General features: G+C 41.4%; 7 protein-coding genes across 11 annotated transcripts in view; 3 read left to right on the top strand and 4 right to left on the bottom strand.

Annotated features, from left to right (window-relative positions):
- LOC125762042 (uncharacterized) overlaps positions 1-10224 on the bottom strand; it is a 43530-nt gene extending 33306 nt beyond the window's left edge. Inside the window, exons 1-2 of one of the 3 annotated variants that reach the window (XM_049423751.1) lie at positions 9626-10224; positions 8287-8534 (exon numbers count right to left, since the gene is read on the bottom strand). The gene's annotated coding sequence lies outside the window, so the exon portion shown is untranslated. The remainder of the gene's footprint in view (positions 1-8286; positions 8535-9625) is intronic. The other 2 variants (XM_049423752.1, XM_049423753.1) reach the window with 2 other exon arrangements.
- Positions 10225-11527: 1303 nt separating this feature from the next.
- Positions 11528-14642, bottom strand: LOC125762052 (ralA-binding protein 1). The gene is made up of 5 exons (XM_049423768.1): positions 14450-14642; positions 14210-14342; positions 13205-14044; positions 12706-12889; positions 11528-12616 (listed from the first exon to the last, which is right to left on the bottom strand). The coding sequence occupies exons 1-5, from the start codon at positions 14541-14543 to the stop codon at positions 11912-11914; spliced, it is 1956 nt and encodes a 651-aa protein (XP_049279725.1). The 5' UTR covers positions 14544-14642; the 3' UTR covers positions 11528-11911.
- Positions 14643-14774: 132 nt separating this feature from the next.
- On the bottom strand, positions 14775-16848 carry LOC125762061 (golgin-84). The gene is made up of 4 exons (XM_049423796.1): positions 15517-16848; positions 15276-15450; positions 15131-15206; positions 14775-15063 (listed from the first exon to the last, which is right to left on the bottom strand). Exons 1-4 carry the CDS (start codon positions 16722-16724, stop codon positions 14849-14851), a joined length of 1674 nt encoding a protein of 557 aa, XP_049279753.1. The 5' UTR covers positions 16725-16848; the 3' UTR covers positions 14775-14848.
- A 75-nt stretch (positions 16849-16923) lies between these two features.
- LOC125762077 (lanC-like protein 3 homolog) lies at positions 16924-18331 on the top strand. Its single transcript, XM_049423828.1, has 2 exons — positions 16924-17182; positions 17252-18331. Exons 1-2 carry the CDS (start codon positions 17005-17007, stop codon positions 18325-18327), a joined length of 1254 nt encoding a protein of 417 aa, XP_049279785.1. The 5' UTR covers positions 16924-17004; the 3' UTR covers positions 18328-18331.
- A 718-nt stretch (positions 18332-19049) lies between these two features.
- LOC125762083 (uncharacterized) lies at positions 19050-20189 on the top strand. The gene is made up of 2 exons (XM_049423836.1): positions 19050-19379; positions 19463-20189. Exons 1-2 carry the CDS (start codon positions 19063-19065, stop codon positions 20040-20042), a joined length of 897 nt encoding a protein of 298 aa, XP_049279793.1. The 5' UTR covers positions 19050-19062; the 3' UTR covers positions 20043-20189.
- Positions 20190-21775: 1586 nt separating this feature from the next.
- LOC125762076 (uncharacterized) lies at positions 21776-23745 on the top strand. 3 transcript variants are annotated; one of them, XM_049423826.1, is made up of 4 exons: positions 21776-22046; positions 22119-22357; positions 22459-22607; positions 22684-23745. In XM_049423826.1, exons 2-4 carry the CDS (start codon positions 22119-22121, stop codon positions 23496-23498), a joined length of 1203 nt encoding a protein of 400 aa, XP_049279783.1. In that variant the 5' UTR covers positions 21776-22046; the 3' UTR covers positions 23499-23745. The 3 variants fall into 3 exon arrangements, with proteins under 3 accessions (XP_049279783.1, XP_049279782.1, XP_049279784.1); XM_049423827.1 differs by having other exon boundaries at positions 21856-22357; positions 22684-22711; positions 23584-23739; XM_049423825.1 differs by having other exon boundaries at positions 21785-22357; positions 22684-23742.
- Positions 23746-24065: 320 nt separating this feature from the next.
- LOC125762080 (uncharacterized) lies at positions 24066-26139 on the bottom strand. The gene is made up of 2 exons (XM_049423833.1): positions 25178-26139; positions 24066-25108 (listed from the first exon to the last, which is right to left on the bottom strand). Exons 1-2 carry the CDS (start codon positions 25241-25243, stop codon positions 24110-24112), a joined length of 1065 nt encoding a protein of 354 aa, XP_049279790.1. The 5' UTR covers positions 25244-26139; the 3' UTR covers positions 24066-24109.
- Between the last annotated feature and the right edge of the window lie 1357 nt (positions 26140-27496).

Genomic DNA, 27496 nt, shown 5'->3' with positions numbered 1-27496 from the left:
AAGTTGAAATTTGGGCGGAAGCCATAAAATAAAAAAAAAAGTATATACGCAGTTGGTAAAAATCGTCCATGTATTCCTTTATTTTTTTTTGCACATTTAGTCGAGAATTATCTCATGCCAAATGGGTATTTTCGAACCAATGGTCACTAGGTAAAAATGCTACTAACCGAGAAACACATAAAAGTTGCAAACACCAACCACCACCAACCACCTCCACCACCCAACACATTGGGGGAAGAAACATCGCACACGCGTGCAAAAGATCCATATAAAAATGCTTACTATCCTCTGCTCAAAGTACATACAAGTCACAATCTGTAGGCACACAGACACACAGAAAAAGAGAAGATTGTGGAGGGAAGGGACAACGCGGGGGCCGGTGTGTACGAGGGAAGGGTCTCGTGACGGATTCGGGTGCAAAGAAAAAAGAAGTTTTTTTTGTTGTTGCTTTCCTCCGTGAAAAAGTGAAAGTGAAAATCCTTCCCTGCCCGCCCCGGAGTTTCACCCGATTTGAACTGACCAAACGCATGTTTCGATCGGGACGCCCAAAACCCATAAACGTGAACGGCACGAAACGATGTGCGAGAGTAGGAAAGCAACAGGGAATGGAGCAAGTTAGGAGCGAACGGGGAGGGGGGTGCCAAGACGGGGGCCACCATCCGTGAAGTGAAAGTATGTACACCACGCATGGACAAGGACACACTCATCCCCATTTTACGGCAACAAATAGCTTCCTCTCCGGAGGAAATGGCGTGAGCACGTTCGCGAAACCAACAACAACGACGAAAGAAAACCCAAACCAAAAAAAAAAGAAGAAACTTACAAATTTTCTATCCTCAGACGACGTGCAGGAAAAATTTTTGCTAGCACACATTGAAGCGAGAAGAGTGTAAGCGCGAGTAAGAGCAAAAACGGGAGCACAGAAACGAAAACGGAAAGAGAAGGGAAAACCAGTAGAGGAAGAAAAAGAAGGAAAGAAAGGACACACTCATAACTCATCTCGTTTCGTTTCGTACAGCTCCTTTTACCCAACGATACCCAGTGCATGCAACTTCAACATTTCAATCGTCAATGAGCGAGTTTTCCCTGTTTTTCTCATACTTTTTTTTTCTTTTTGTTTGTCGTTTCTTTTCCTTTTGCAACTGTTCCTTACAATTTCCTTCCCATTTAACACAACCTCCCTCTCGGGAGGGAAGAATGAGTTTTCTTTTCAAAAAAAAGAAGGAAAAAAACTCACCCCCTATTTACACACACACACACACACTTGCAACGCCTTTTAAATTGAGGCCACAGCAGAGTTGTGTGAAGACCAAATTCGTACGGACATGCAGGGCTTTTCGGTACAAACCTTAAGGAAGCTCGAACGGAGGAGGGTGAAAAGCGGCACATCACCGTGAGGGTGAGGGTGAAGAAAAAAATCTCATCATTGCATCCTCACTACCCTCTTTCCCCTTCTTCCCCTTTCATATTTCCTTCTTCTTCGTCCTGCTCCTCTCACCAAACACCAATATATCCATCCTTGTGAGTGATGTGAGGCTCTTTTTCTCACCAGATGACGTTCCGATATGCTGACTCACTCTTACACATGCACACAAACACACACACATGAAGCTAACAAACTACGACCATTTTCGTCTTCCGCTGCCACGATTTGCCCGCCATGTCACAAATGACCCACCGGATGGACGATGGATGGAAAACGGCCATTACATCACACACCACTGCTGGACGGTACGCGCGAACGAATACTCTCAATCGCTCACGCATACGCACGCATCCTTAGGATCAGTTTTTATTTTATTTTGTTTCCCCCCCGTTTTTCCCGGCCACTTTCCACGTTCTCCACCTGGTTTTCTCTTCACAGCACGCACACACACATATATACATATAGCTTTACGTGTACGTGTGCAAGAAATGTGGCCTACCCGTGATGGGCGGAAGGGGGATGAAAATCGAAAGTAAAAACTTTTCTCATTTTTACATTTCTCTGCTTCGACTTTTCTGCTCCATCTTTTTCTTTTCGTTTTTTTGTTGTTGTTGTTGCTGCCAGCATCCTTGACCGTTTTCCCGACCGGCAATATGCAGGGCGGAACAAGGGAGAGAGCACACCCAATCGAAGTGAGATAGCAATAGCGATAAACTGACCAACAGCACCATGTAGCATTTCGTCGGGAAACCGGCCAACGCACGGACTTTTCTCCGATTTTGCTAGATCAACACGCTGGGCATAACACTCTCGGGCCTTTCTTGTGCTCTTACGCGAATTTTTTCCCCCTTCATCCCCTGCTTGGGAAAACCTTCACTTTCAATGAATCCTTCGGAGAAGTTTTCTTCTTAAGGATTTTTTTCTCTTTCTTATACACACACACACACATTCATCTTTGGGCCGGCTTGACTGGACAGCAACGGAAAGCATGAACATTTCCCTGAAGATGGATAAGTGAAGCATCGCTTTTCCACGAAACAACTACCACCAGCGGAGCTGTGAACCGCGTCTCGCTCGCACATAGCCAACTGCGACGTTGGCAGATAATTTTTCTTCAAATCTCACCTTCATTCTCTCTCGCTCTTTCGTTCTTTTTTTTTCTTTACCATTTCACACAATTTCCTTTGCTCGTGTGCGTCAGCATCCTTGCTACGTTGTTATTATTCTTTTATTGCGTTATTAATTTTACGCGAATTTTTGTATGTTTTTTTTCTCTCTCGGTTGTTTCTTATTCCCCTGTATGTTTGAATTCTACACAAGAATTTTCATTTTGTACAAAACAAAAACTTTGCACCTTGGTTTTGCTCTGCGTTAGCTGAAGTAATTTAGTAAGTCTTCAAGAGTAGCAATTTTCTCTTGCTTTTCTTTTGTGAAAGCAGATTAATAGCCATCTAATCTGCTACTGCCTATCGATCTGCGTTCAGCCACAGTTTAGTTCCATACTTTTCGGCACCTTTTTATAAGGATTCCTTGTATGGAGTATGTAGTTTTGTATTTCACATTTAAAATAGTTAGATTATAATACGTTTGGTTTGGTACGCAAAAGGGAGTCAATCCCCTAAGGCAAGCCAGTAATTTGGACAGAATATTTTTTTGTTTCCTAATTTATACAGAAAAAATTCAGCTTTTCTAAAATGAGAAGAATCCGATGTACCTTGTTCCAGAGAAATCCCCACTTCGCACCATTTTGACCAATGCGTTAACAACACTTTGTGGCCACTCTAGGGGACTCCACTGTTCCTGGAACCAAATCATCGAAAGCTTGATGCCCGTATAGCAAAATATGGGCATTTAAACTACTCGACGCGAAGCCACTGCTCGAATCGACGACCCCTATGTGCTTCTCGCGCGCCCCTATTCAAAAACGTATCGCGACCTCTCGTTCTGTTTTTGATTTTTTGAGCTTTTTCCTGATTTTTAAGTAGGCGGGGCTGTAGCACCGCTCTACAATTATAGTGTAAGACGTGTAACAGTGTGTGTCATGTCGCATGCTTCGCTGCATGGCAAACACGACGACACACGAACAACACCGAAGAGGACGACAAAAACACGATCCTTCACTGCACACTGGATTAGGGTGCGCGTACGATGCGGCAAACAGCGCAAGAAGAAAAAACGATCCTTCACTGCACACAGGATTACAGTGTGCGCACGGCGAATGACGCAGCACAAAAGAAGCACAAAAGGAAGACGAAAACACTATCCTGTACCAACGCGTACAATATGTTTTGACACTATTTATCACCAAAATACACGCATAAACATTCAAACACCAAACACAACACCAACTGAATTCATCGTCGTGTGAAAATGGGAAGAAGTTTCCACAACATGCACCGAAAGTTTTTTCCCTCACTACATTTCAATGCGCTTGCCGAAGCAAGCACGGAGTGAAGGGAAAAAACTAACACCACACGTTAATGGCATGAAAAGGCACATCAACTCTACATAAATCACAACACTGGTCAGCATATTGCACTGCACAAAGCAATCGCGCATACTTGCAAACTTCCGCGCATCATTTACGCACGAACAGATATAAAATTTTCTAAGTCCCACAACACGTCCGTCCTGGACTTAGCGCACAGCAAACTGAGCTCGTCACAGTGTGGGATGAACGCTAGAGTAAGGACGCAGGATAACAATGTAGGTCAGAACGAGATGGAAACAATTCTAGCTTCAACAAACTCTGTCGGCTCACACACACAATCAAGGGTTTCATGCTTTTTTTCGGGTTTCGCCGTCGTTTTCCATGTTCTTCTTGATCTTTTACCGTAATTTTCTCAAATTTGAGAGAATTTTACCGTCATTCTCCCAAATTTGAGGTCTCTTTGTCTGTCGGGTGATACCTTAAGTTAGAAAGCTAAAATTTTTAGCCCGGATCTGTCAAAACATCGAGCAGAATCGAGCGGGAAATTGTTGACAGGTAATATCATCATGCAAGGATTCCTCAAGGACCTAGCATTTTGACATAAAGAATTACATTAGGCTGCAGTTTTGTAGAACCGCGTTTTGACGAAACAGAAATTACAGCGTCGAAATGTAGTTCGAAATAAAGGCATAGCACAGGTAAAAATTTGTATTATTTTTCATAAAAAGCTGAACATAATTAAACTCATGTAATTTCATTGTTGTTTTAAATCAAAATTCAATCAACATTCAGCCGAATCAAATATGGCCTAACCTGTTTCAGACCTGCTAGAAAAATGCCTTTTTTTGACATTTGTCGAGCAGCTGATCGAAACTAACATTAGAAAAATTTTCTAATCTGAAATACGCAGGCTTATTTTGCTGAGCGGTTTGTATGGAAAACATGCAGCAAATAAACCGCGAAACGTCAAAGTCCATATAAAAAAACTAGTGGAAGGTATCATAGACCCCTATATTGACTGCCTTCTGCACCTTCCTGTCTCGCATGTGTGTATATTACCTTTCCCCGCCCCGTATACCCAAAAACCACTTTCATCATGTCAATTCTTTCTGATTTCAATGTAATTTTCTTCTCATTTATTCAATGACATGGCGATTTGATACATTTTCCCTTCACGATTGCTGTCCAATCGTTGGCAGTGGCTTTTTTATGCTCGGACTTTCGGCTTCTTATGCGAATGCTAGCCATCCCATCTCTCCTCTTCTCTCTCCTCTTCTCTTTCTTTTTTCCCCACATCAGTACGATTGTATAACGTCAACATGTACACACATAGAGACAAACGGAACTTGGGAACTTTGGGAAGTTGGATACGAGTAGACGGATGGATAAATTTCCTGTTGTGGAAAATTTTCCGAAAACTCTCGGCCATGCATGAACGTGGGAGGTATTATTATTAGTGGAAGTTTTTTTTTGACCAGTTATGCCTTTATCTTGCCTGCGCCTTCCCTGCCGGCAATGTGCATTGACTGTTGGGAGGGGGGTGGTCAACCTGCTCGAGGGGCGCCTATCTATCGAAGGCCATTCACCACTCTCAATATCTAGTTAGGCGCACATAATCCACCCCAGGCAGCGGGCGCGCACAATAACAGTATGAAAAGCTACCGTCACCGCCAACGGGCAGTTTGTTTTATTTTTACTTTTTTTTCTTCTTCTTCCTCTTCGGAACCCACACGAGGACACAATCGAGCATACATCATCATCATCATCATCATCACCATCATCTTCCATTCGGCACTTGTATCCAGTAACTATCACTATGGTGGCGTAAAAGAGGTGCAAGGAACAAGCGTACTCGTACAATCGTTACCACATACACCGGCCAGGAGAGAACGCTGTTAAAAGTGACACAGGTCCTTCTGGTGTTCGACTGTATCTCTTTCTTGTGCCGAATGAAGCCAAATGGAACTGCCACAACCAGTCGAAACGGTGCGGACAGTCCGCCAGAAGACAAACCAGCCGCTGTGCTTGAAGAAGCTCTTCAAGGTGATGATATAAGGATAAAAGTGCAGGGGAAACACAGGGAAACGTAGCGGTACGGGGCGGCAAGCGATGAAATAAAACCGTCTTTATGCTCACATACGAACATGCCACATACATACATAGAGGGCCAAAAATAGGCAAACAAATATCCGCCAGCCACCTCGTTCCTCTCGTGCGCTTTTTTTCCCCCATCAGGACATCAGGAACGCAAATAGGACCTGAATTGCGTACACTTCACGAATACCCTGCTCGTCCCCTTTGGCTTTTTTTTCCTCTTGGACCGAGTACTAAAAGGACCGCGCTACATTCGCTACGGTGCAGGCTTTTCTATTTCCTAATTTCACAAAAAATAAATTGGAGGAAAATTATTAATATTTATTTATTGATGATCTGATCAGAAATATTGATAAGACTTCTTTCCATTGCTGGTGTATCCAGGTTTGGCACACCACAAGGAATGGCAAGAGTGGCAGGCAAGGCAAGAAGGAAGATTTTTTCTTTACCTTTTGCCAAAGGGGAATGGTTGAGCCAAAATTGCGCAATGCTACATACATTGGTGGTTGTTTGGTGGTAGCTGCTTTTGCTGACCAGAACTCCAAGGTACCGAGGAGCACAGGAAATGGAATCGAATCAGGTGGAACTGGGTTTGGGCGAAAAGAAAAATAAAATTGTACCATCATTGGCGACTGCTGATGGCAAATGATTAGTTAAATGTACTGTCGATTTGTTGTTCATGTTTGGAAATGTTTGACCAAAATCCGTCAGTTGACATGTTTTAATATGTTTTCTTCATTGCATTAATTTTACACAATTAAACATCTACTCTATTAAAGACATTGCCCGATTCACTAATTTTCTTCATTTCTTATTTTGTTCTATAATTCTATGTTCTTTGTTTAGCTTAAGTGCTTATGTTTGACTTTAAAGCTTTGAATGCCGATTGGAGAAAGTATGAATTGTTGACTCGCTCAGTAGAGTTCACTAGTTTTTGGTCAACTGCAGATTCGAGCACCTTCTTCTAGGTTACATCCCGTCATTTCTGACGAACTCATCAACGCTATCAGCCCACCCCAATTTGGTCCAATCAAGCCCATTCTCCTCATGTAGACTTTAGGGAGCAGGTCGTTTGGTGTCATTGTAATGACATGACAGACATGACTTTCAGGGATCGTCTTTGGAGTGATTCCTTTATTGTTGTAACGCACATAGGGTTTCAAAAATCAGGTTGTAACGCACATAGGGTTTCAAAGTAGAAATGTCCCATACAATCCCAGGCTTCGACTGATGCGACAGGTGTTTAGAGTGGTGAAGTTTGGCTGTAAAAGGGTCAGCATCTAATCAGTATTCCATCATGTTTCCCAACATCAATTATAAGATGAATGTTAAGAAAACCAAACCAGCCCAAAAAGCCGGTATTTAGATCATTAGTCAAAACAAAAGTGAAAGAAAAGTGCCTAAAGCATATTTTTTTTATACATTTTTATACAAACCACAACTACCATTTTGTCGACTCAAAGTTGACTTTCGATATTATTCTACAAAATTATTGTAAAGTCAAAATTACAAGATGTATTTTTAGATTATCTCCAAGCTAAAGTTCCCAGGAATAAATATAAAAACATAAATTTATATAATGTAGTGTAATTTTTGTCAGAATATTCAGAACCGCAAACAGAAGCTTTGAACAGCATTCCGCAAACGCTTTTCGGTTGTTGTGGACTTGAATTATCCATAATTAAAATATGGACTCAAGTATTACGTATGGAAGATACCTTTGAGATACCTTAAATTATGCAATGCTTTGCCAACGAGACAAGTTTAATTTTACACTTCATGAAGAACTCCTTTCACATTAGTTCAATTTTAAAGCAATGGCTAATAGACAGTTCGAAATTGAATTTCAATTTACAAAAACACTCACGGCCTTATATGAAAAGTGAAAACTACCCGTAAGTTCATTGACCTTTTTACCTCGTCTTCTTCCCTTTTCAATATTTCTGAACAGAACCTGCTGTTGCGCTTGGTTCACTAATTAACCCTGAAGAAGATCATTGACGCAGACCCTTCCGACCAGAGAAATAACAGGAGTGACCGAAAATTTCCACCCCTAATTTCAACATATCTGCATGAGGGGGTGAATTTTATACCTTTTCCTTGTGGACCGTAAAACAAAATTGGACCTTTTCGTATGTTTTAAGCACTGAAGATTCTAAAGGCCGTTCTTCTTTAAATTTCTATACTTTAAACTTCTAGTAACAAATGCTCCGGTTCGGAGATTATTGCTGGGATTATCCAACTGCTGTATGGCACAGTAACATGATATAAAATTGTAAATGTAGAAAATTTTACTATAAATATGATGTAACAGTCATGACAAATACAAACTTACCTCTGTTTGCAGGTTTTTCAATGACTTCTATGAAGTTCGCCCAACGACATCCGGATTGTACTTGTTATGTAGGGTTTTACTGTGTAGAGTGAGGTAGTTGTATAGAAATTATGGTCGATTTTTACACCACGTTTTTTTTCTTCCTTTTGTTGCACACTTTTTCTTTATCACAATATTTATTTTACTTCACTTACTATTTTGCTCTTGACTTGTTGCTAATACAGTAGGTATAGATTCATGTTTGGTAACTTTGCAAATGGTTAAACAAAAACAAAAGAAGATGGTTATCGTTCGATTATAATTTTTGGGTATTGTTCAACTTTAAACTTTCGGCACATGTCTTTAGTACGTAGAACATCACTTTTACCCTTAAATCCATGTATTAATATTTTGGTTTGTTATATGAAACTATAAAACACTTTAACCATAAATGTTGTTCCTTGATAAATGATAACATTTGATTGTAGATTTGTACTACAAACTTATTCAAGTTATCACTTTTAATTAAAAAAATCTAACTCAAAAAAAGTAAAGGCAAAAGTTTTTCATCACCCCAAGAACAAAAAAAAATGGGCCTCGGGTTTTTGTTACTTCCAATTTATAGTTTCTGTTGAATCGATATTTATGACTTTACGAAAAAACGTATAATTTTATGCCCGAACGTATGCGTTACATTGGGGATGAATAAAAAAAAAACACACACAAAACAAAAATAGTGCCTCCTCGGGAACTCAAAACATTTGGAAGATATTTGACGAAATAAAAAGTACGCCCGTGTAGACGGGGGGTTTGTCGATGCTTTGAAGAGTTAGTGAAGAACGTACCCGAAATTCACCAACAAAAGTCCCGAGTACCATAAATCAAAAAAAGCTATAGTTACGGTGTGTGTGTGTGTGTGTGTGTGTAAGGAACATATCGCCAGTGTAAAACTGCGGAAACAGGGTAGAGAAAAGAAAATCGCAGAACTGAAACTTTAATCACGCCATAATTTCACTAAGAAAACAAAAACGCACTTCCACAATCAAGGACGATATTTAAAAATGTTCCTCAAGGGATGTTTGAGAACGAGGGGAGGATTTATTTTTGTTTCTCACTTTCCTCACTCGGAACTTAATCCCTTCTATAGGTACACTTTTAAGCACTATTATCACACCTCCACAACACATCCGGAGGGTGTGAAAACGGGATTTGAAACAAAAACGGTCTTTTTTTTGCGGATTAAAACGAATACCGGACAGATCCGTTGTTGTTGAGTGAAATTTTTAGGATCTGATGCAGATCCTTGCTTCCATCCATCGTTGGATGTGCGATGAACCGAACGGGCACACGGTAAACTTACGGGTAAACTTCACCAACGATAAAACACCTAACTAATCATTTCGTCACATCTATCGTGTCCGTCTATCGTCCGGGCACAGCGGATCGCGCGCGCATTGAAAACTTGCAGAAACGATTTGCTGCTTACAGAGGGAGGTTTTTTTTCTTTTCTTTTCTTTTCTTCTTCTTAGTTTGCTTATTTTACTCCAAACAAAAAAATTCCCCCCGGTCTCGTGTGTGTGTCTGTGTGCGTGTGCGTGTTGTGATCCTGGGTAGCCGGGCTACACGCGCCGTTCCGGAGGCTACCGCTTCGGACGCGACTTTTTTACAGACTGAACCAAGACGGTGAACCAGTCTCGACCGACCGTGTTCGCAACCCAACATCAACCGTCCCCTCTGTACAAAAAGGGGACCATGCGTCACACCCTCCCCTCTCCCGCCCCTCCGGTATAACTCTACAACCGCTCGATGGCACGAAAGCGCGCGCCGGACACATGGCAACCAAGGACCGAGAGCACGCATTGGAGCAAACGGGACAGACATCAATCGGCACCGTCCTCCGTTCGTCCTGGCAGATGGAGAGAAACGCAAACGCACCCGCGCTAACAGAGTACGGACGACGACAACAATCATCAGCATGACAGAGAAGCGAACGCGTTTTCTCCTGCCGAATACAATTTCCAGTTCCACCGTGTGTTTGTTTTCCACCCATCCGCTCGAGTGTATATGCGGTTTGTAGCTGTGTGTGCGCTCGGTTTCCCTTTTTCTTTCATCCTTTCCGGTAGGCACACGCACGCATGCACGCACGCACACACACACTCGACGTCCGTATTCGGCAAAAAAAGGATATTTGAATCTTTTCTTCTTTGGGTTGCCCATTCACTGGAGGAACTGATCCTTTATATGCATTTCAATGCATTTGCAGAAATGATGCAGCTGATGTGAAGCTTTAGTTTTTTTTTGGTGATGGAACAATAAAAGAAAAGGACGAAAAGTGTTAAAATATGCACGATTTTCGACACTCGACCATGGTGTATGGATTAAAGGGAAACAATTAAAAAAAATCCACCTTCATGCGTTAAGGGAACTTGTGCGTTTTCCAGCGATATGCATTCCACATAATTTCTCCCACAGCATCCATCGCACAAAAACATCTCATTTATAACGTTTTAGGAACATTCTTTAGAAACTCTTGTGGCATAATGTGTCATGTTTTAGTAAATATAATATTTTTAATAATTTAGCTAAAGCATCTTCGTAGTGAAAAGTGTTTGCTCTATTTTGAGTTGTACATAAATGAAGTATTTTTTAAATTAATATTTCACATACATCAAGTAACATTGAATAAACATACAAATATATTTAATGAGGTTTAGCTTGTGAAAGTTTAAAATAAAAAAAATATCATATCTCTAGTGTTTTTACTAGGCATTGTCCTAATTTCGATTATTATCACTTTGTTGCCAAATTCCCAACTGCTGCCATTTTCGTTACATACACTGTATGTTTTCGTGCAACAACAAAAAAAAACCTTATAATGAACAAAATATACCTTTACCACCCCAAAAAAAAAATATATATCACTCTCGCATGATATTACTACTTGCTTCTCGTTCGCACATCCACTTGAGCACAATTTTTATTTTGTGCGCGCGCATATTTTTCCCTTTCCAATGCATCATTGCATCTACAACATTTGGTAAACGGTATACCGCGTTTTGCCACTCTCTCAAAAATCAGGAGAAGGCATGCAATGCATGCGTGGTACTCCAATCGCTGATATGGTATAGGTGTTGATGGTTAAACATACAATGTGGCTCACACGGTGGTACACCACCCCCTTGCAAATGGTAGATTCCTATGCCGTCGAAGCACTCACTTCCGTGGAACATTATTCAAACAAACTCGGAAGAGCACGAACGCGTTTTGGTTTTTATTTCCAACACATGCATTTTATTTAGGATAAATTCAAACTTAAAATTGCGTTACTATTTGCGTAATGTTTCAAGCAGTAAACGTTCTACTTATCATTGATCGGAAAACAAGACGCTTCTAATCATGGAAGTTGTTCGATAGACACACGAAATGTTCCAATAATTTTATGTCAATGCTAGGCTGTTATGTTTTACTCCTTACACTGGATATTTTAAATATGCCACAAACATGTTCCGCTATTAAACAATTGCTTGCTAACTGCATTTCATTGCATTTTCATAAGCAATTATGTTGAACAAGTTTTTTTTTTAATTAAAAGAAAGAGAGCAAATTAAAAATCTCCTTACCGAGGCCAGCCTTTGTCTGTCCCTTCTTATATTCTATAACGGTTTAAAGCCAACTCTACCTGCATCTGTATCAGATTCTTGTTTTCTTCGAATATTTCCTTCGCTAGCATCTGACGCTTCTGTTCGAGCAGTGCATTTTCCTTCATATAATGAGCCATCAGTTTCTCATACTCTTCACTGGCCGTTATTGATGTGTCCACACCAACGGCAGCATTTACGCTACCATCTCCCACAATCAATTTCTTCATCTGCACGATTTCGTTCCTTTCCGATTGTATCCGCGCTTGCAGTTGAGCTTTCCAGTTTACCAGCTCTTGATTTTCGAGCTGCAACCGTATGAGTGTAAGATATTCTGGATGGTTTTGTGGCAGCAGCAAAAACCCATTATCGGTGACGGTTACTTTGTCACTTACGGTGGCAGCTTCCGGTGCCGATTGATGTACACTCAAACCGTCCGTTTTCACCATGGCCGCATCGGGAGATTCCGCAATGGAAGCTTTACGTTCTGCTGGTCCCGTTTCGTCCGATGTTTCTTGTGGTGTGTTTTTGGCTTCCGTATTTGTGGCCGATTCGGTTGAGATAGCCGTTACGGTTTTTATTGAAGATTCATCATCCGAGCAGGAAAGTTTTGACTTTTGTAAATTTAAATCAATCGAAATATCGCCATCGACCGTATCATCGAGACTTTTCTGTACGCAATCAGACTTTTTCTCGAATGATCGCAATTTACGCTGCAATTAAAGCAAAAAAGAAAGGGTGGCATAAGAAGAGCTTCTTTTGTTGGTACAGCTGTTTTCCGAACGCTACCAAACAAACTTACCTTCAGTTGTGTAATAATGCGCTGTACTTCCCACAGCTGCTCCTCACGCTTCTTTGTAACAAATCCGGCATTCATTTCGGCATGAATTTGTGCCAGTAGACTTTCTTGTTTCCTTAGCTCCAGCGATATTTCATCTGGCGTTTCGGGTAAATTTGGGCTTGATGCGGTTAACGGAGGAACATATCTGGAAATGGATTGGAGTGATTATTAATTCCACACAGTTCACTTAAAGTAAAAGTAATTTATCGCACTTTAGAAGAAAGCTTGAAAGCAGCTTTACTCGCGTTTTTTTAAACATAACGAATAGTAATGCGTTATAAGTGAGATTAATTCGGTAGAGTGACTGAAGAAATGACACGCTTGCTAACACTCATTACAGCCGACGAACACGAGAATGATTGCTTATCTTGAGTTGTTTAAGCTAACGTACAAAGATACACATTTTATCTAGCGACACACTGGCAATCAAACGAGAGCAACTATCTTGCCTAATACTTACTTATGTAAGCTTGTGTCAGCAAACAGCGTGCTGCAGTGGCACAATATCGCTACGAACAAGCGGTGCGACATTTGAAGGGTCGGGCTGAGCAGCATCGCAATGTTCTGCGCATTCATCTTTGTAAAATCTTCATTCTGTGTTACAGCATCCACATGCATAAACATCCACGAAAGAAGCGTTCGGTTACAGCTCGGCAACTGTTCGACCAAGCAGACGAGCTCCTGCTCCTGTTGGGAGACTTGCGAGTGTGAAGCGACTTCTTCGAATCGTGACGACAGATCGGTGGTAAGTATCGGTTCCGGAAGCTCGCGCAAAAACATCTTCAGCAAACCGCAAGCAATCGGTACGTCCATCTCACCGATGCACGATCCCTCGCGATTGTTGTAGGTGCGTTTCAGCTGCTGTAGCTTTGTTTTTACCGCCTCGACCTTATAGATCTGTTCGCTCTGTAGTCCATGCTCCTGCAGATAATCGATACAATCGCGTACAACCAACGGTAGATTCACACCGTCGTGGCAACGGCTACGTTCCGTGGCCAAACCAAGCGACACGCCAAAGATGGGTTGCGCATCGCCTAGTTCCAGCACTTCCTCGCTGACGCTGCCCTGCTTCAGCTTTTTGTCCTTTTTGTCCTTCGATTTATCCTTCTTGTCTTTTTCCTTTTTTTCCTTATCTTTCTTCTTTTCCTTTTCTTTTTCACTTTTCTCTGGTGCCTTTGTGCTTTCCTCTTGCTTCAATGTGTCGGGCTTTTCCTTGTCCTTCTCGCGCGACTTTTCCCTCTTTTCCTTGCTCTTTGATGGGAACTTGAATGTTTTGGATTTTTTAGTCTTCGAAGGGCTCCTGCCGAATAGAAATATTGATTTACTCCACATGCTAACGGTACGTACGTGCCAATAAAACACAGGTTTTGCAGCACTGAATTGCAAGTGCGACTGAGCGGCGCAATTATGACGAATGCACATGCACTGCCAGCACACTGCATGCAGGGTAACTGTACAAGCTTACTTTGTTTCGAGCTCCTCTTCCGGTGAGCTTTCTCCCTCCAAGGTGGCGTAAGCCGTTTTCTTTTCCTTCTTATCCTTTCTGCGGCCTATTAGCAGTTCCTTTTTGCTGACCTTTTCCGGATCAGCGTCACTAACTGTTGAATGTAGACCAAAAAAAACAAACAGAATCAAACGGTTAGCTTTTTCCTGCAGCTTCCACACTTGCGGCCACACAACTTCACAAAAAAAACAAAACACGCACAATCTTTATCATCTTTTTTGCTTTTTCCACTCGCATCAGAGCCATATAAACCTGGAAAATCCTTTTCCACACAGTCGGGGCTATCAAAATCCATCCCGATTTTCACGAGAAATTGATCGCGATTGCACGATTTGTTGTTGTTTACTTTTTGCGAACTTCCAATGACATTTGACTGTTGATGACTACACCACACCTTCGTGCGCAAACATTGTGGCGTAATGAGTTGCACCACAGCGAAAGGATTTTTAAAAAGGATCTGCACGACGAACGTTTCCATTATTTATTTCTCAACTACTGAACATCGTAATATTAGCATTTTAGGCGGTTGCGGGTGGAATTTCAATATCAATATATTACATTTTTAATCTTAAAATACCAAGGTAACATTCAATAATAACCCTATGCAGGCGTAGAAGACAAAAGCACGAACATTACCCACAGATGCAGAACGGCGACATAAACTATCACGAGTATACGAATCAATGGGTAACGTCGCAAAAATACTCCCAATCGTATGCCAATGGAATCGAGGGAAGAATATGCCCGCTTCATTCTTCGCGCTACATTATTATCAAACGGTGTTTCTAGCATGAAGTTCGGGACTTGTGATTTGGCTGAAAGACAAAACAATAAAAGGCTAGAAACATTTTGTTTGTAGAAATTTTGTTACCAAATAATTACCATCATCAGTCACATTGCTGTTTAAATAAACTGCACGCTGTTGCCTCACTTGGGACGCCGTGTTGCGGTACTGGTTCTGAAATAGATTGCAGTTCATTCGTTAACAAATCTCATTCTATCTTATCGTAGCACAATCAAAACCTACCTCCAATTTTTCCAGCTGTATTCGAAGAGCATTTCTTTCGGCTGTCACCGTTTCTAATGCCGTTTGTTTTTGAACCAGGGATTGTGTCAGTGATGCTAATCGATCCTCGTGATCATTTAGTGGACTAACTGGTCGGGTGTGAATTTTGTTCCGAAGCTTGTTGTTCTCCGACTCCCTAAAAGAAACAAAGCAAAGTTAGTAATTTTTCACTTCAAGACATAACGGAATTCCTCAAACTTACTTTTCATGTAGCCGTAATGTGAAGCTTGTGCGTTGCTTGATTAGCTCCTCTCGGGCGGATACTAATTCTTTTTGTTTTGTTTTGAAATCGTCTTCTAGCAATTTATATTTATCTGTCTCGAATGAAACTTGTTGCTGAAAACGTTGTACATTTTGCTCCAATCCTTGTACAGTTACCCTTAACTTTTCCTCGTTGCTCATCCATTGTGTTTCACGTTGCTTCATGCGATCGTTAAGATTGTTAAGTTCCTCCAAAAGATTTGCCTTCTCCTGCCTTGTTTGCTCTAGCTCAATCTGCAATATCTGTTCCGTATTGCTAACTTTAGCATCATTTGAGCTTACGTTACCATCAGCGCCACCACTGTTCATTTGTTCCTTTAGCTGTTCAATAGTTTTCTCTTTCAGCTGTAACGTCGCATGTGCACGGACACGATATTGTTGCAATTCGGATAGAGCATTTTCTGTCTCCAGTTTTGCCGTGTCCAACTTCCCATTTAATTCCTGCTCGCACTGTATATGCTTCGCGATCGTTGATTCCAGCTCGGAAATGGATTTGACGTATTTACTATTTGCCTCCTCAATGCTGAGCAGCTTTCCTGCTAGAATGTTTTTTTCTTCCGATAAATTCTGATACAGCACCTCAAGCTCTAGTAGTTTGCTTTCCGTTTCTCCATTGTTCAATTGTTGTGATAGTGCAGTATCAAGCTCATTTTTCAATTCATCCCGTTCGGCCTTTATTTCAGCGAGAACTATTTTAATCGCTGCCAGTTCCTTTTCTATGGAACAGTCCGGTTCACGTTCAGTGTAGGTTGAATTCTTAACCACCAGCTCACTCATATCAATGACTGTTCCATCCTTCTTTGAGTTCAGTGAACTGCGCCTGGAAGATGATCCCGAGATGTTGTGTTTCTCGGATGTTACTGATTGTGTTTCTGCTTCCAGTTCTTGACTTTTTTCATACGACGCATTAGAAGCGGAACGTATAATACCTCTGGGCAACTTTTTGTTGAGCAGTGAACTTTTTGCGACAACCCTCGGTTTGATTATTTGCTGCGAAGGAACTTCGTTTGTCATCACACTGACCTCCAGCAATGGAGCACCTTCCACATCATCAGATTGTGATCGGGTTTGGAGCACAGTTGCAGCATTCTGATCTATTTTCGTAAGTATATTTTCTGCTTTGCCAGCCAGGTCTTGAAACCAAGACATAATGCTTTCACCGAGGGAATGCTTTCAGTTCAGAATGTTTCACAGATTTCACAGCACCGAGCAAAGTTTATGCGTGAAATACTTTTTTGCAAGATGTAGGTATGTGGTGGAATGTAAATATTTATATCTGTCATTCAGAAAAGAAACTGTCAACTGTGGAAGTGTTGCCAGTGCGAGTATTGTCAGAAATGGTTTGTTTATCTTTCCATTGTTTACCTTTTACGTTCTTTCAATAATTGCCCTTTTCACGAGCGTTTCGCCGGTGTTTAGCCGCATTAAAATGTCTGATCGATTTTTTACTAATCCTTATACAGACTACAACGAGCAAACGCATGGCGTCGACACACATCAGCTGGTGCCTCGTGATACCGTAGTTGAGCTTATTAAAAAGTACGTTGGAATGATTGAAAAACACACGAACACAAAAATGCGCGACGATGTCTATGTTGGCATTGCAGGTAAAATAGGGAAGCTTTCCAAAGAAGTATAAGCATTGATGAAAATGCTTCGATTCACCTTGTTTTCAGGTATCGCTTTCATGTTCTGGAAACTGCATCAGGCGGACGAAACTAGAAGTATGTATCCATGTTTGGAACTTGCAACGAAATACATCGGCGAAGCAAAACGACAATCTATGAAGAAAAAACGTTCTACGAAGGATTCCGTAGCATTTCTTTGTGGCGATTCTGGGATTGCAGCGGTATCTGCAGTAATTTGTCATGATCTAGACAAGAAGCAAGACATGCAAAATGATGTGAAAATGTTTTTAAATGGATACCCAGCTTGTTCCAATGCCAACGGATACGATGCTGATGAAGTTTTGGTTGGTAGAGCGGGTTTCTTGCATGGGATATACTGGTTAAACCAAACAATTGCACCGAAACCGATCGGCAACGAGATGATCATCGCAATTTGTCAAGCTTTAATGGATCGTGGACGACGCATCGCTACTACGCTACAAATTGCGGCGCCCTTAATGTATGAATATCACGACAAAACTTATCTGGGTGCTGCTCATGGGATTTGTGCCATTTTGCACGCTCTCCTAGAATCGTCTTGGTTTGACCGAGATTCTAATGGTCAGTTTTTTGTTTCCACATCGGAACTAAAGGATATAAAAAATACCATAGATTTCATACTAACACTTCAAAGTAGCGATGGGCATTTTCCAACACGACATGATTCGAACCGAATGCTCGTCCATTGGTGTCATGGATGTGCTGGAGCAATTTATCTTTTTGCAAAAGCATTTCTTACATTCAAGGAAGAAAAGTATCTGCAATGCTGTCGAAGATGTTCTGACGCAATCTGGCACCAAGGTTTGCTTCGTAAAGGACCGGGAATTTGCCACGGAGTGGCGGGTAATGGTTATGCCTTCTTGTTAATGTATCGCTTGACGGGAGAAAAATGTTATTTGTATCGTGCGGCAAAATTTGCTGACTTCTTAAATTCGCCACTATTTACAGAACACCTACTAGCACCCGATCGCCCATACAGTTTGTATGAAGGTTTAGCCGGAACTGTATGTTTTTTGGTTGATCTATTGCATCCTATGAAGTCTTCATTTCCTTTTATGGATGTTTTTGGAAAAAAATACGTTTAAAAAATTAATGAAGTAAATTGTAAAAATTTACTCGTTCGCATAACAAACTACAGAAGTTATCTGCAATAACTGATATTTGATTGATTTGATTTTTATCACGCTCCAAATTGGATTTGGTGCGTGTTCTATCGCGCGAAAAACTTCTGCCGCTATCACCATAACGACCTGGTGTTAAAAAATCAATTTGAAACAAAAGGTTGGTCTGAATATTGTCTACGTTAATATTACACGGTAGAGAGTATTGAAATGTACGTTTGTTTCCGTTGTTTTTAACTTATATTTATAACGGCGGTAGCAGAATGAAAGCATGTTCCGGTATGCTTGTATAACCTACGATCAGTTCGCTGTAACTTCGTGCTTGAAAACATCAACTATAAACATTTTATTTCGTTGTCGACTGGAAGCCAAATACGACGCTTGATGTAACGGCAGAGCAGTACCATAGTGTAGACGTTGGAATCATGCCGAGGCACGTCGTCTGAATCATCTGTGCTTTCTGGCAGGTGACAGTGTACATACCACCAGAAAGCACACCGGCATGTGACCTTGGATAGGGTCCGACGGCATAACAATCGAACGGCACCACGTTCATAGTTCGACACTGTGACAACACTAGTGCAACGATTGGACAAAGGTATAAAATGTCCCCTATGCCACTTTGTTTCCGTCAGTCGTTTTGACGGTCAAGTTCAGCTCAGTTTTGTGATAGCAGAGTGTACACATTCAGCAGAAATCATGAGGATCGTTTTAGCACTAGTGTTTATCCTAGTTGCACTGGCTACGGTTGATGCATACTGCAAAAAGTGCAATCGCAACGAATGCGAATGCCAGTTGGAAATCGCTCGTGGACCACCGCCGCAACCGTTTCCTTTTTTTAAGAAGAAAAAATGCAATGTAACCAAGCCACTGGAATTTAAACCGAAGCCGGATGTATGTTCGTGCGAGCAGGAGTACCGCATTCGACCTTTAGCTCCAGAACATGTTGAGCCCAAGTTTGCGAAATCTAGATCGTGCGAATGCGGCTTTGAACATCATCCAGATCAACCGAAACGGTAACTAAAATATTACCAAATGTATTAAAGTGCTGTATACATATATTTTTAAAACATTTTTTTTTCAATTTATTTTTGTACAGTAAATATCCAGCCGATATTATAAGCTACCATCTGGCGCAGGAGTATGCTAAAATAAACAGCGTTCCCGAAACAGGCTTGTATGTGCATGCACAACCAATGAAAGCTACATCCGCACCCAAGTGTGAAGGTATCCCGGAGGAACGGATGTACAAAGCCAACATGCGTATGCTGGAACTTAAACCGATCAAGCGCAAGCGTTTCAATTGTCGTATCTGTTCATCGGAAGAGGAAGAGGGTGCACCGTGCAATCCGAAGCATCAAAACTATTTCGACATCTGCTACGGCAAGGTCGAAAGTAAGGAACCAAAGTTCAACGTAGTAAAGCAAGATGCACCGGTGTGTGATCGTTGCCAGGATCGATCCAGCACTGAAGAGGTTGATAGTACGGAAGAGGATTATTCTCCCGAACAGCCGAAGAAACACTGCTCAAAGTGTTCGAAACTGAAGAAAAAATGTGATTGCTCAGCGCACGTGGAAAGCTACGAGCACGAGTCAGAGGAATATGATTGTCCATTTGCGAAAAAGTTCTTACGCAAAACTCGCTCATCCGATGATCCAGAGCCCGCGCTTGTAGTTTAGTCCACGCTGCCATGAATATCTGTGGCGTGTTTAATTTTGTTGGTGGTTTCAGTTGTGATAATACTAGTATAAACCTAGCTTTGTTCATTGGCGTTGCGTACATGTTTGTACATAGTAGCAAGAAAATAAAATATTTCTTAAATTAAATTTGTTGCGTCAATATTATTTTTCCATTAGAGCTGTCCACATTAAACACAATCCCAATCGGTTTTCTTTCGTAAGAAAGATTAACAGTGCTTCTACTTGGAAAAATTAAGTAGTGTAAGCCAGAAACGGCAGTCATCGTTATCAGTTTTTAGCAGGATATCTCCTGTATTCGCTTCGTTAAGGGTGTTCATCGAAGTAAAACTTCCACTTGTCGAGCATTTCTACTTCGCTCGTCAGGATATTGCGTCCTGGAGCGAAAATACTCCGTACAGCGTTCAACATCCTTTCGAGTTTCCCTTGACTCTCCAAGGTTCGTGTGTAAAGCTCCACCTTACATCGATAAGAACTTGATCCACTTGGTCTCTGCTATGGTTCAGTTCTGACTGAATACAAGAAGAAGGAGCTGCGGATGATCATATGTTTGAAGAAGGTAAAGTTTGTAAGCTGAAGGTCATTGTAGTTAATAATCGCTGAACCTTCTATTCGTAGGTTTATAAGCTTTATCCCGTCCGAAATTAAGGACCGATGAAAATATTGATCTCGTGTACTGGGCAACGATCTTACACCATCTCCAATTGCCAATGGAAATTGTCCTTTGTCTTTGATAAACTTGCACAAATCCTCAACCTGCACATTCATTCAATAACCCGGTCACTCGTTTCTGTGTGTCGTCTATCGCTAACAACGCCTTACCCGGTTCATGATTTCTTTCCAACGAATTCCTTGAAACCGCAGACCGCTACCGAATGACTTAGGGTACTTCCGGGAATCCGAATTTCTAAAGATTTGTCTTATTTCGTTGCTAGAGTCGTGAGTCAAGTGATTTCGATTCGAATTACTTTCGAACTACCGTTCGTTGCAATGATATTGAAGACAGCTTTCAAGACATGTCCCCTAACCCTATTCGTTTCCTCGGAGAGCCTACATAATCTTGTTCCTTAAAATCCCGTAGAATGTCGGGGCAGATTTTTGTAAAAATTGGAGTTTTTTGCCCACGTTTCATATTGCCGAAAGAAACGTTGTTTAATTAAAAAATGAATTCCAACGATCTGCTTTTTTCTGTTATTATAATTATTTTCTGATGAAATAGTGTAGACGGTAAAGCACGACTCAAAAATACGCACAATTTTGGATCAAATCTTGACTGTAACATGTGTGTCCACGTGCATTATTGGCTATGTGATTGTGTTAGTAATTTAAGGCACAGAAAGCGAAACCGAAAACATTTTAGAGCCCAAATAGGAAGTATTATCATATGTATTACAAAAGAAAATGAAAATAATGATTAAGAGTAGATTGCAAAATAACAAGTCTTTGAAGTTGTTGCCACAAAACAATGATTTAATACGTGCTAAAAGTAAAGAAACACATAACAACTTCATATATACAATTGTCTTAACGCCATGCCGAAAGTTTATCTATTATAAGCATTTGCTTCTATCGTCAGTATGTTGAAGCGGCGCTTTTCGCGCCTAGTTCCACTACGCTACGCATATGGAAAAAAGCTTACCGAGACAAAATCCTTTCTACGGTAAAAAAAAACGTGTTAAAACATGCTGAGCACAATCGATAAACAGACTCACTAGGGTGCTCCCATGTATTGTCTTAAGGTGTAATGCCACTCAGCAGTAAAATGGTATATGGCTCACCTGTTTCACTACGTGACCTTTCTGGAGTCATTTTACATAACTCATGACCGTTCTACTAAACGGCAAACCAAGCGTACGGTTGCTGTTTGTTGAAAAGTGACCCAATCTTTATCTAGACTTTTGTTTCCAGAAATGTGCAAAGGTTTTGAGGTGCGGGAATGTTATAAAACATTCCAGTAAGTGTTGGTCAGCTTCCAGTGCTCTTTTGGTGAGTGAAAAGATGAAGTTCTTCCATTGGTTAGCGCTTAGTTTTGTTGTACTGATCTGTATCGAGGTACAGATGGGTAACGCCCTGCCCCGGAGATCCTGTCACAGTAGGGATGGATATCCACATGAAAAGTGTTGCAACGAATGCCCTTCCTGTCGGCATCACTTTGACGTAGAATCTCCCAAGGACCCGAATTGCCGGAAGCTTCGCAACTATCACTACGATGTGGAAAAGTTTACGGATTGTGATAAAGAAACGTACGATCGACTAGATGCAGCAGTTGAGGAGTTGCCAGAGCGAGGTTGCCGAAAGTAAGTGATAAGTGAACAATATCCGCAGAACTGGGAGTGAGCCGCGTGAAGCCAACAAGTGACTTTACATTCTATTTATGCAATTCTTGCACTTCTTGCAGATCGTACCATTACCATTACGACGTTGAAAAACCTTGCTGTTGTGATGAGGACAGTCACGACACATATGATTTTGAGGTGTTGGAGCCGAAAACGAAAAACAGATGTTCGAAAATGAAGCTACAGGCGTATGCTGATCATCCTGTTCGTGGTAAGATAGGAACCGTACCATTTAAGTAAATTCGGATCAGAATAATCTAATTGTGAACCTTTGTTTTACGTTACAGAATGTCAGTGCGACTGCAATAATAGACGGTATGTGGTAAATACGGCAAACGATACTCAATTCAATAGTTCAGTATTCGAAACATTCGCCGACGACACTAGTCGAAGTAATACTATTCCAAGACTAAGGCGCAGTATTATGGACCCATTGAAAGATGATAAATTTACCATTAGCCTTAGTGAGTCGTCTGACCCACGGCAGTTTTTTTATAACACACACATGCCAGTGAAGTCGAATATTCGGGCAAGAAAACGATTCTTACGACGACAATCAAATGTACCACGATCGAAGCGCAAAGAGTATGATTTTAACTTCGATCTGAATGGTCATAAGGAAGCATTTGTTTGCCATTGCGTGCCAGCGAATCAAGCTAACTTTGTAAAAGCGGAACCAGATGAGATAGTAGGTGCTCCGAGAAAGTCCAAAAATAATGTCGAACCTGCAGTGTACATTGGTGACGCCTCGAATCCAATAACGTACGAGCAGATTAAGAAGCATTTAGATGCCCTTCCAAGAGAGGACTACAGTCCAACGACTAACGATGTAATCGGTAATTTGACCGTACTTTTTTATGACATTTATCAGCAAAAGCATAAGAGAAATTTTACGCTACCCCTGAAATATGGTACGCGTACTGTAATCGATCAAGGCGATGGTTTGCAAAAGTATGAAATTGAACCAATTGAAGGTGAATACCAACCACCAAAATTGAATCGAATTGCGTCCAAAGGACTTCGGTTGGTTGGTAGGAAAATTGAACAGAAAACGAACCCAAATGTTGATAATCGAAGAAACAGGCTACGGAAACGAACGTAGAAATTTAATTTTTATTGCCTAATGTGATGTATTAAATTAATATTCTATTTATATTATTTGATTTTATATCCATATTCACTACTAGCTGACAGTCCCTGATCGTCTGATTGACTAAGCTGACTACCAACAACAGCAGTTGAAACTCTAGAGGACCTTATGGAAGACTTGTGACGGACTCAGCGACAAAAACAGACTTGACTGCTTACTCATTTGTAAAAGGTACTAAACAATGAATAAAGAAAAAAAAATAGTAATTATAATATACTTGTTGTTAATTTGAGGGCAGGACCGGGTTCAAATCCCATCCGGACCGTTCACCCGTAGCAAGGACTGACTATCCGGCTACGTGGTAAAATAAGTCTAGTAAGCCAGAAATGGCCGGCGTGACCTGTAAGGTCGTTAAGCCAAGAAGAATATGCTTGTATTGTAGTTATCCAAATTGAGAACATATTCACTAACATCGTTTACAACAAAATGCCACCGATCGATCGAGATCGAGATCGATCGATTTCCATTTATTTTATTGGTAACGAAACATTTTATTATATTTGCTCTATAACTTTACAAAATAAGGTAAACACAGTTTAAAATCCATTCAAACTTTATTTAACTTAATAGTGCTCCCGAGATTCCTCACTCTCCTCGCCACTACTATGTTCCTCCGATTCGTCCGAGTTTGATTGCTGTCGGCTCCGTGTGTTGTACTTTTGGGGCAATCTTCTGTAGGCTACCGGTCGCAACCGACCATCACGCGTATACAACCGTTCCTTCGATTCATCCGACTGCGGAGCTGGAGTCTTAGAGTCACCATTCGTTCTTTGTTTCTCACCGGATGAGGAGCTATCGTCACTGTCATCACTTTCCGACGCGTCATGTTCGCTGAACGGTTCAAATATCTGTCCACCACTGTCACTGTCCGAACGGATTAACAGTTGCTTAAACTTTAATTGTTCATCCGTTATGTCTTCTTCCAGCGACGTATCGCATGGTTCGTCGTACTTTCGCTTCCGTGCCACACTCCGTTGGGGCATCCTTCGTATGCGCTTATCCTTGGAAAAATAGTTGTCCTCCCGGCTATCGAAATGTTGTGAATGTTGTGTTTGATCATTTTCCTCCATACCACTTTCATTCGACTGTTGTGCCAAACAGCGCATCAACTTGCGTACACTTTCGCTGTTACGATCATACATTTCGAGCAGATACGTTCTGAAGCAACTCGGTAAGTTGGCGTTTTCCAGCTGTTGCTCTATTGAAGTGGAACTCTTTTTTGTCAGCTGGCGCGAAGATGCTTTGGTCGGTCGATCCATCTGCCAGAAATCTTTTAAGAAAGAATCGGCATTATCGCTGTTAGACTGTTCTGAACGTGAATCCCTTCTTTGCTGATGTCGTGCGAATTCTTCTCTGTTGGAGTACACTGCAGAAGGGCGTCTCAGGTCTGCTTGCCGTTTAACTTGCTGGCTTTCACTTGGTGTGTTCTGTTCGGTAGACTCCAAATGAAACCATACCGGTTCCAGCTCGATCCTCATTTTGTCACTATCGGTAAGCTTCCGTATGTGCATAACGTGTTGCGATGGTTCCGCATGATCAAAGAAATTTTCCTCGCCATTTACCTGGTATTAGAAAATAAAGGTTTTTACTTTGCCAATTTTTCAAAATTTGAATTAATACCAGATGCTTACCTTCGGCGCTAGAATTCCTAAAATTAGGACGGAAGCTACTACAGCAACTTTCACGAGTACGTTCATCGTTCAGTCTGGCACTGGTACGGCTCTGCCTTTGCGAGTGAGTTTAGTTGATTCATGGTGGTTCTGTTACGGTACATAGTCCTTCACGAAAAGCACATAAACACCGTCTGGGAAGGTCAGACTAACTATGGCCATAGGGGGCACTTTTGCAAAACAGTGCTAGCTCATGTTGTGAGGACAACGTATGAGGTAGGGTACGTGACTTTCACTATTTAAGCCAACACAGCTTACATTCTGCTAAGCGCAAAAATGCTGATTAGTGCAAACATTTAAAAGTCTACACCTAAAATTGAATGCATAGAAAAAGGAGAAGCTTTTTTTGGGGATTCATTTCGTGCGTGATTCGAAGCGTCAACTTCTATATTAAAATTTTGGCGCCAAACTCTATACTTAGAGTTAGGTAGTAGCTTTGAAATAGTGTATACACATATTTTGTTGTGCAGTATAGTAGGAACATTAAACACGTGCTAAAGTACAGACCTAAACATATACAATCATTACCTTACCCAATTATTGTCTATCCATGACCGTATTGTGTCGAAATTTAATCATACACTATGGATCAATTTGCAAACGAAAGATGTTTCTTCTGGAACGGTACATTGTAGACTATTCGCATGATTGCATGGTGACTTTCACGTTTAACCACGCCGATGCAGCTACCGTTTGCTAGCGATGTTTTGCATTTGGAGGGTCATTTGCAGGAGTTTTCTGCAAATGGTACCATGTTGCATCAACCGTCAGGTTAGTAAGAATCACCCACTGGACAGTCAAACATCAGCCCCTTTTGGTTGGAACAAGAGTAATGTGTCGTACCGAGTGATCTTCGAGTTCGATCTACTATCAATATCGTTCACAGGCAACTTGCAATGAACCAACTCATAGTGATCGTCCTATTGTGCTGTACGGTTTTACATTTGGAGTTTGTGGAAAGTGTAAGTATCGGTTTAAAAATAGACGTGTTCAGCTACTAAAATACTACTATATTACTACTACCAAGTACCGCGTAGTGAAAACGGACCCTAGTGCTGCCATCAAAGCATTGGGTAGCGGCATTGCTGCATCCAACAATGCTCCAAAATCACCCTTGCTAGAGATAATGCTCCGCATTCTAGACAGCATACAGATTGTTCCCAAGAAACGGTCAAGGCGACAAGAGCGATCGCAAACACTTCCGGCACATCATGCGGCCAATGTATCGCGCGGATCATCTTCGGTTTGTGTTCGAATTATTTTGTCTTCGCTTTACTATTATTTATTGCTTACGGTTGCAATTGGCTCAACAACTTTTACAGCATGCTCCAGTAGAGCTTTTTGGAGAAAAGGTTACAAAATTCGTACCCAGTTGTTTTGGCAACACATTATCTCCGCACAGCTTGACATAGAATGTGTGTTGAATTCGTTAACTTTTGCTTCGCCTTTTTAGTGTAATGTCGATGTGTTTGGCGCGGTTCGGGTTCATGTCTAATACGCATTAAGTCAACAGTCATGGTCATTGCTCAGCGCGTTCATTTGGCGATTGGGGTTTGCTTTTTACGTAATTTGATATTGGTGGCATGATGTCGAATCGCGACACACTGTCGGCACGATTGTCCATTTTTTTTGTATTATTGTGTTTCATTTTTTTTTTCGTTTTCATTCACAGCTACCACCGTTGTTCGGGAGTGCAATATTTGGTGGGCGGGTGGAAAAGCCTTTGCTAGCACTGTCGCTAGAATCTGGCGAAGCAGTAACAAAGGCAAACCCTCCCGCGGCCTCTGTCGATCGTCCATTTGACGATGATGAGGACGAATTTTACCCTGCAAAGGGTTATCAGCTACGAGGGATAACAAGTTCTAAGCGGTTTTACGATATGGTTCTAGGCGTGCTGCAAGTGCTGGAAACCGAAGCACGCCAGATAGTGCAACGTGCCCGGGAACAGCGAGAAAGCGTACGATCAGCATATGACGAGGAGGAAGACGATCAGCTGACCTAATGGATCAATTTTGCTGATGGGACGAAACAACATGCTACGTGTGTGTGTGTGAAAATGGCCAACAAAAAATGTGTACTACCATCAAAACCGGATCGAGGGCAACGTGAACCTTCCCCAGCCAGAGGTTGACATTGAATTCCAATTGAAATAAAGCTATATGTACCTTATTCACAAAGGCCATTCGGCGTTATGTTCGGAAGGGTGATCAGTAGCTTGAGCAAGGCGGAACACAAATTGTACTAGAATTGAGCATCAATACGTGCAATGAACACATTACA

Source organism: Anopheles funestus, chromosome 2RL (genome assembly GCF_943734845.2).
Source record: "Anopheles funestus chromosome 2RL, idAnoFuneDA-416_04, whole genome shotgun sequence".
Taxonomy (NCBI): domain Eukaryota; kingdom Metazoa; phylum Arthropoda; class Insecta; order Diptera; family Culicidae; genus Anopheles; species Anopheles funestus.
Note: the sequence above shows the minus strand (reverse complement) of the source record. Positions and strands in the feature narration are given on the sequence as shown.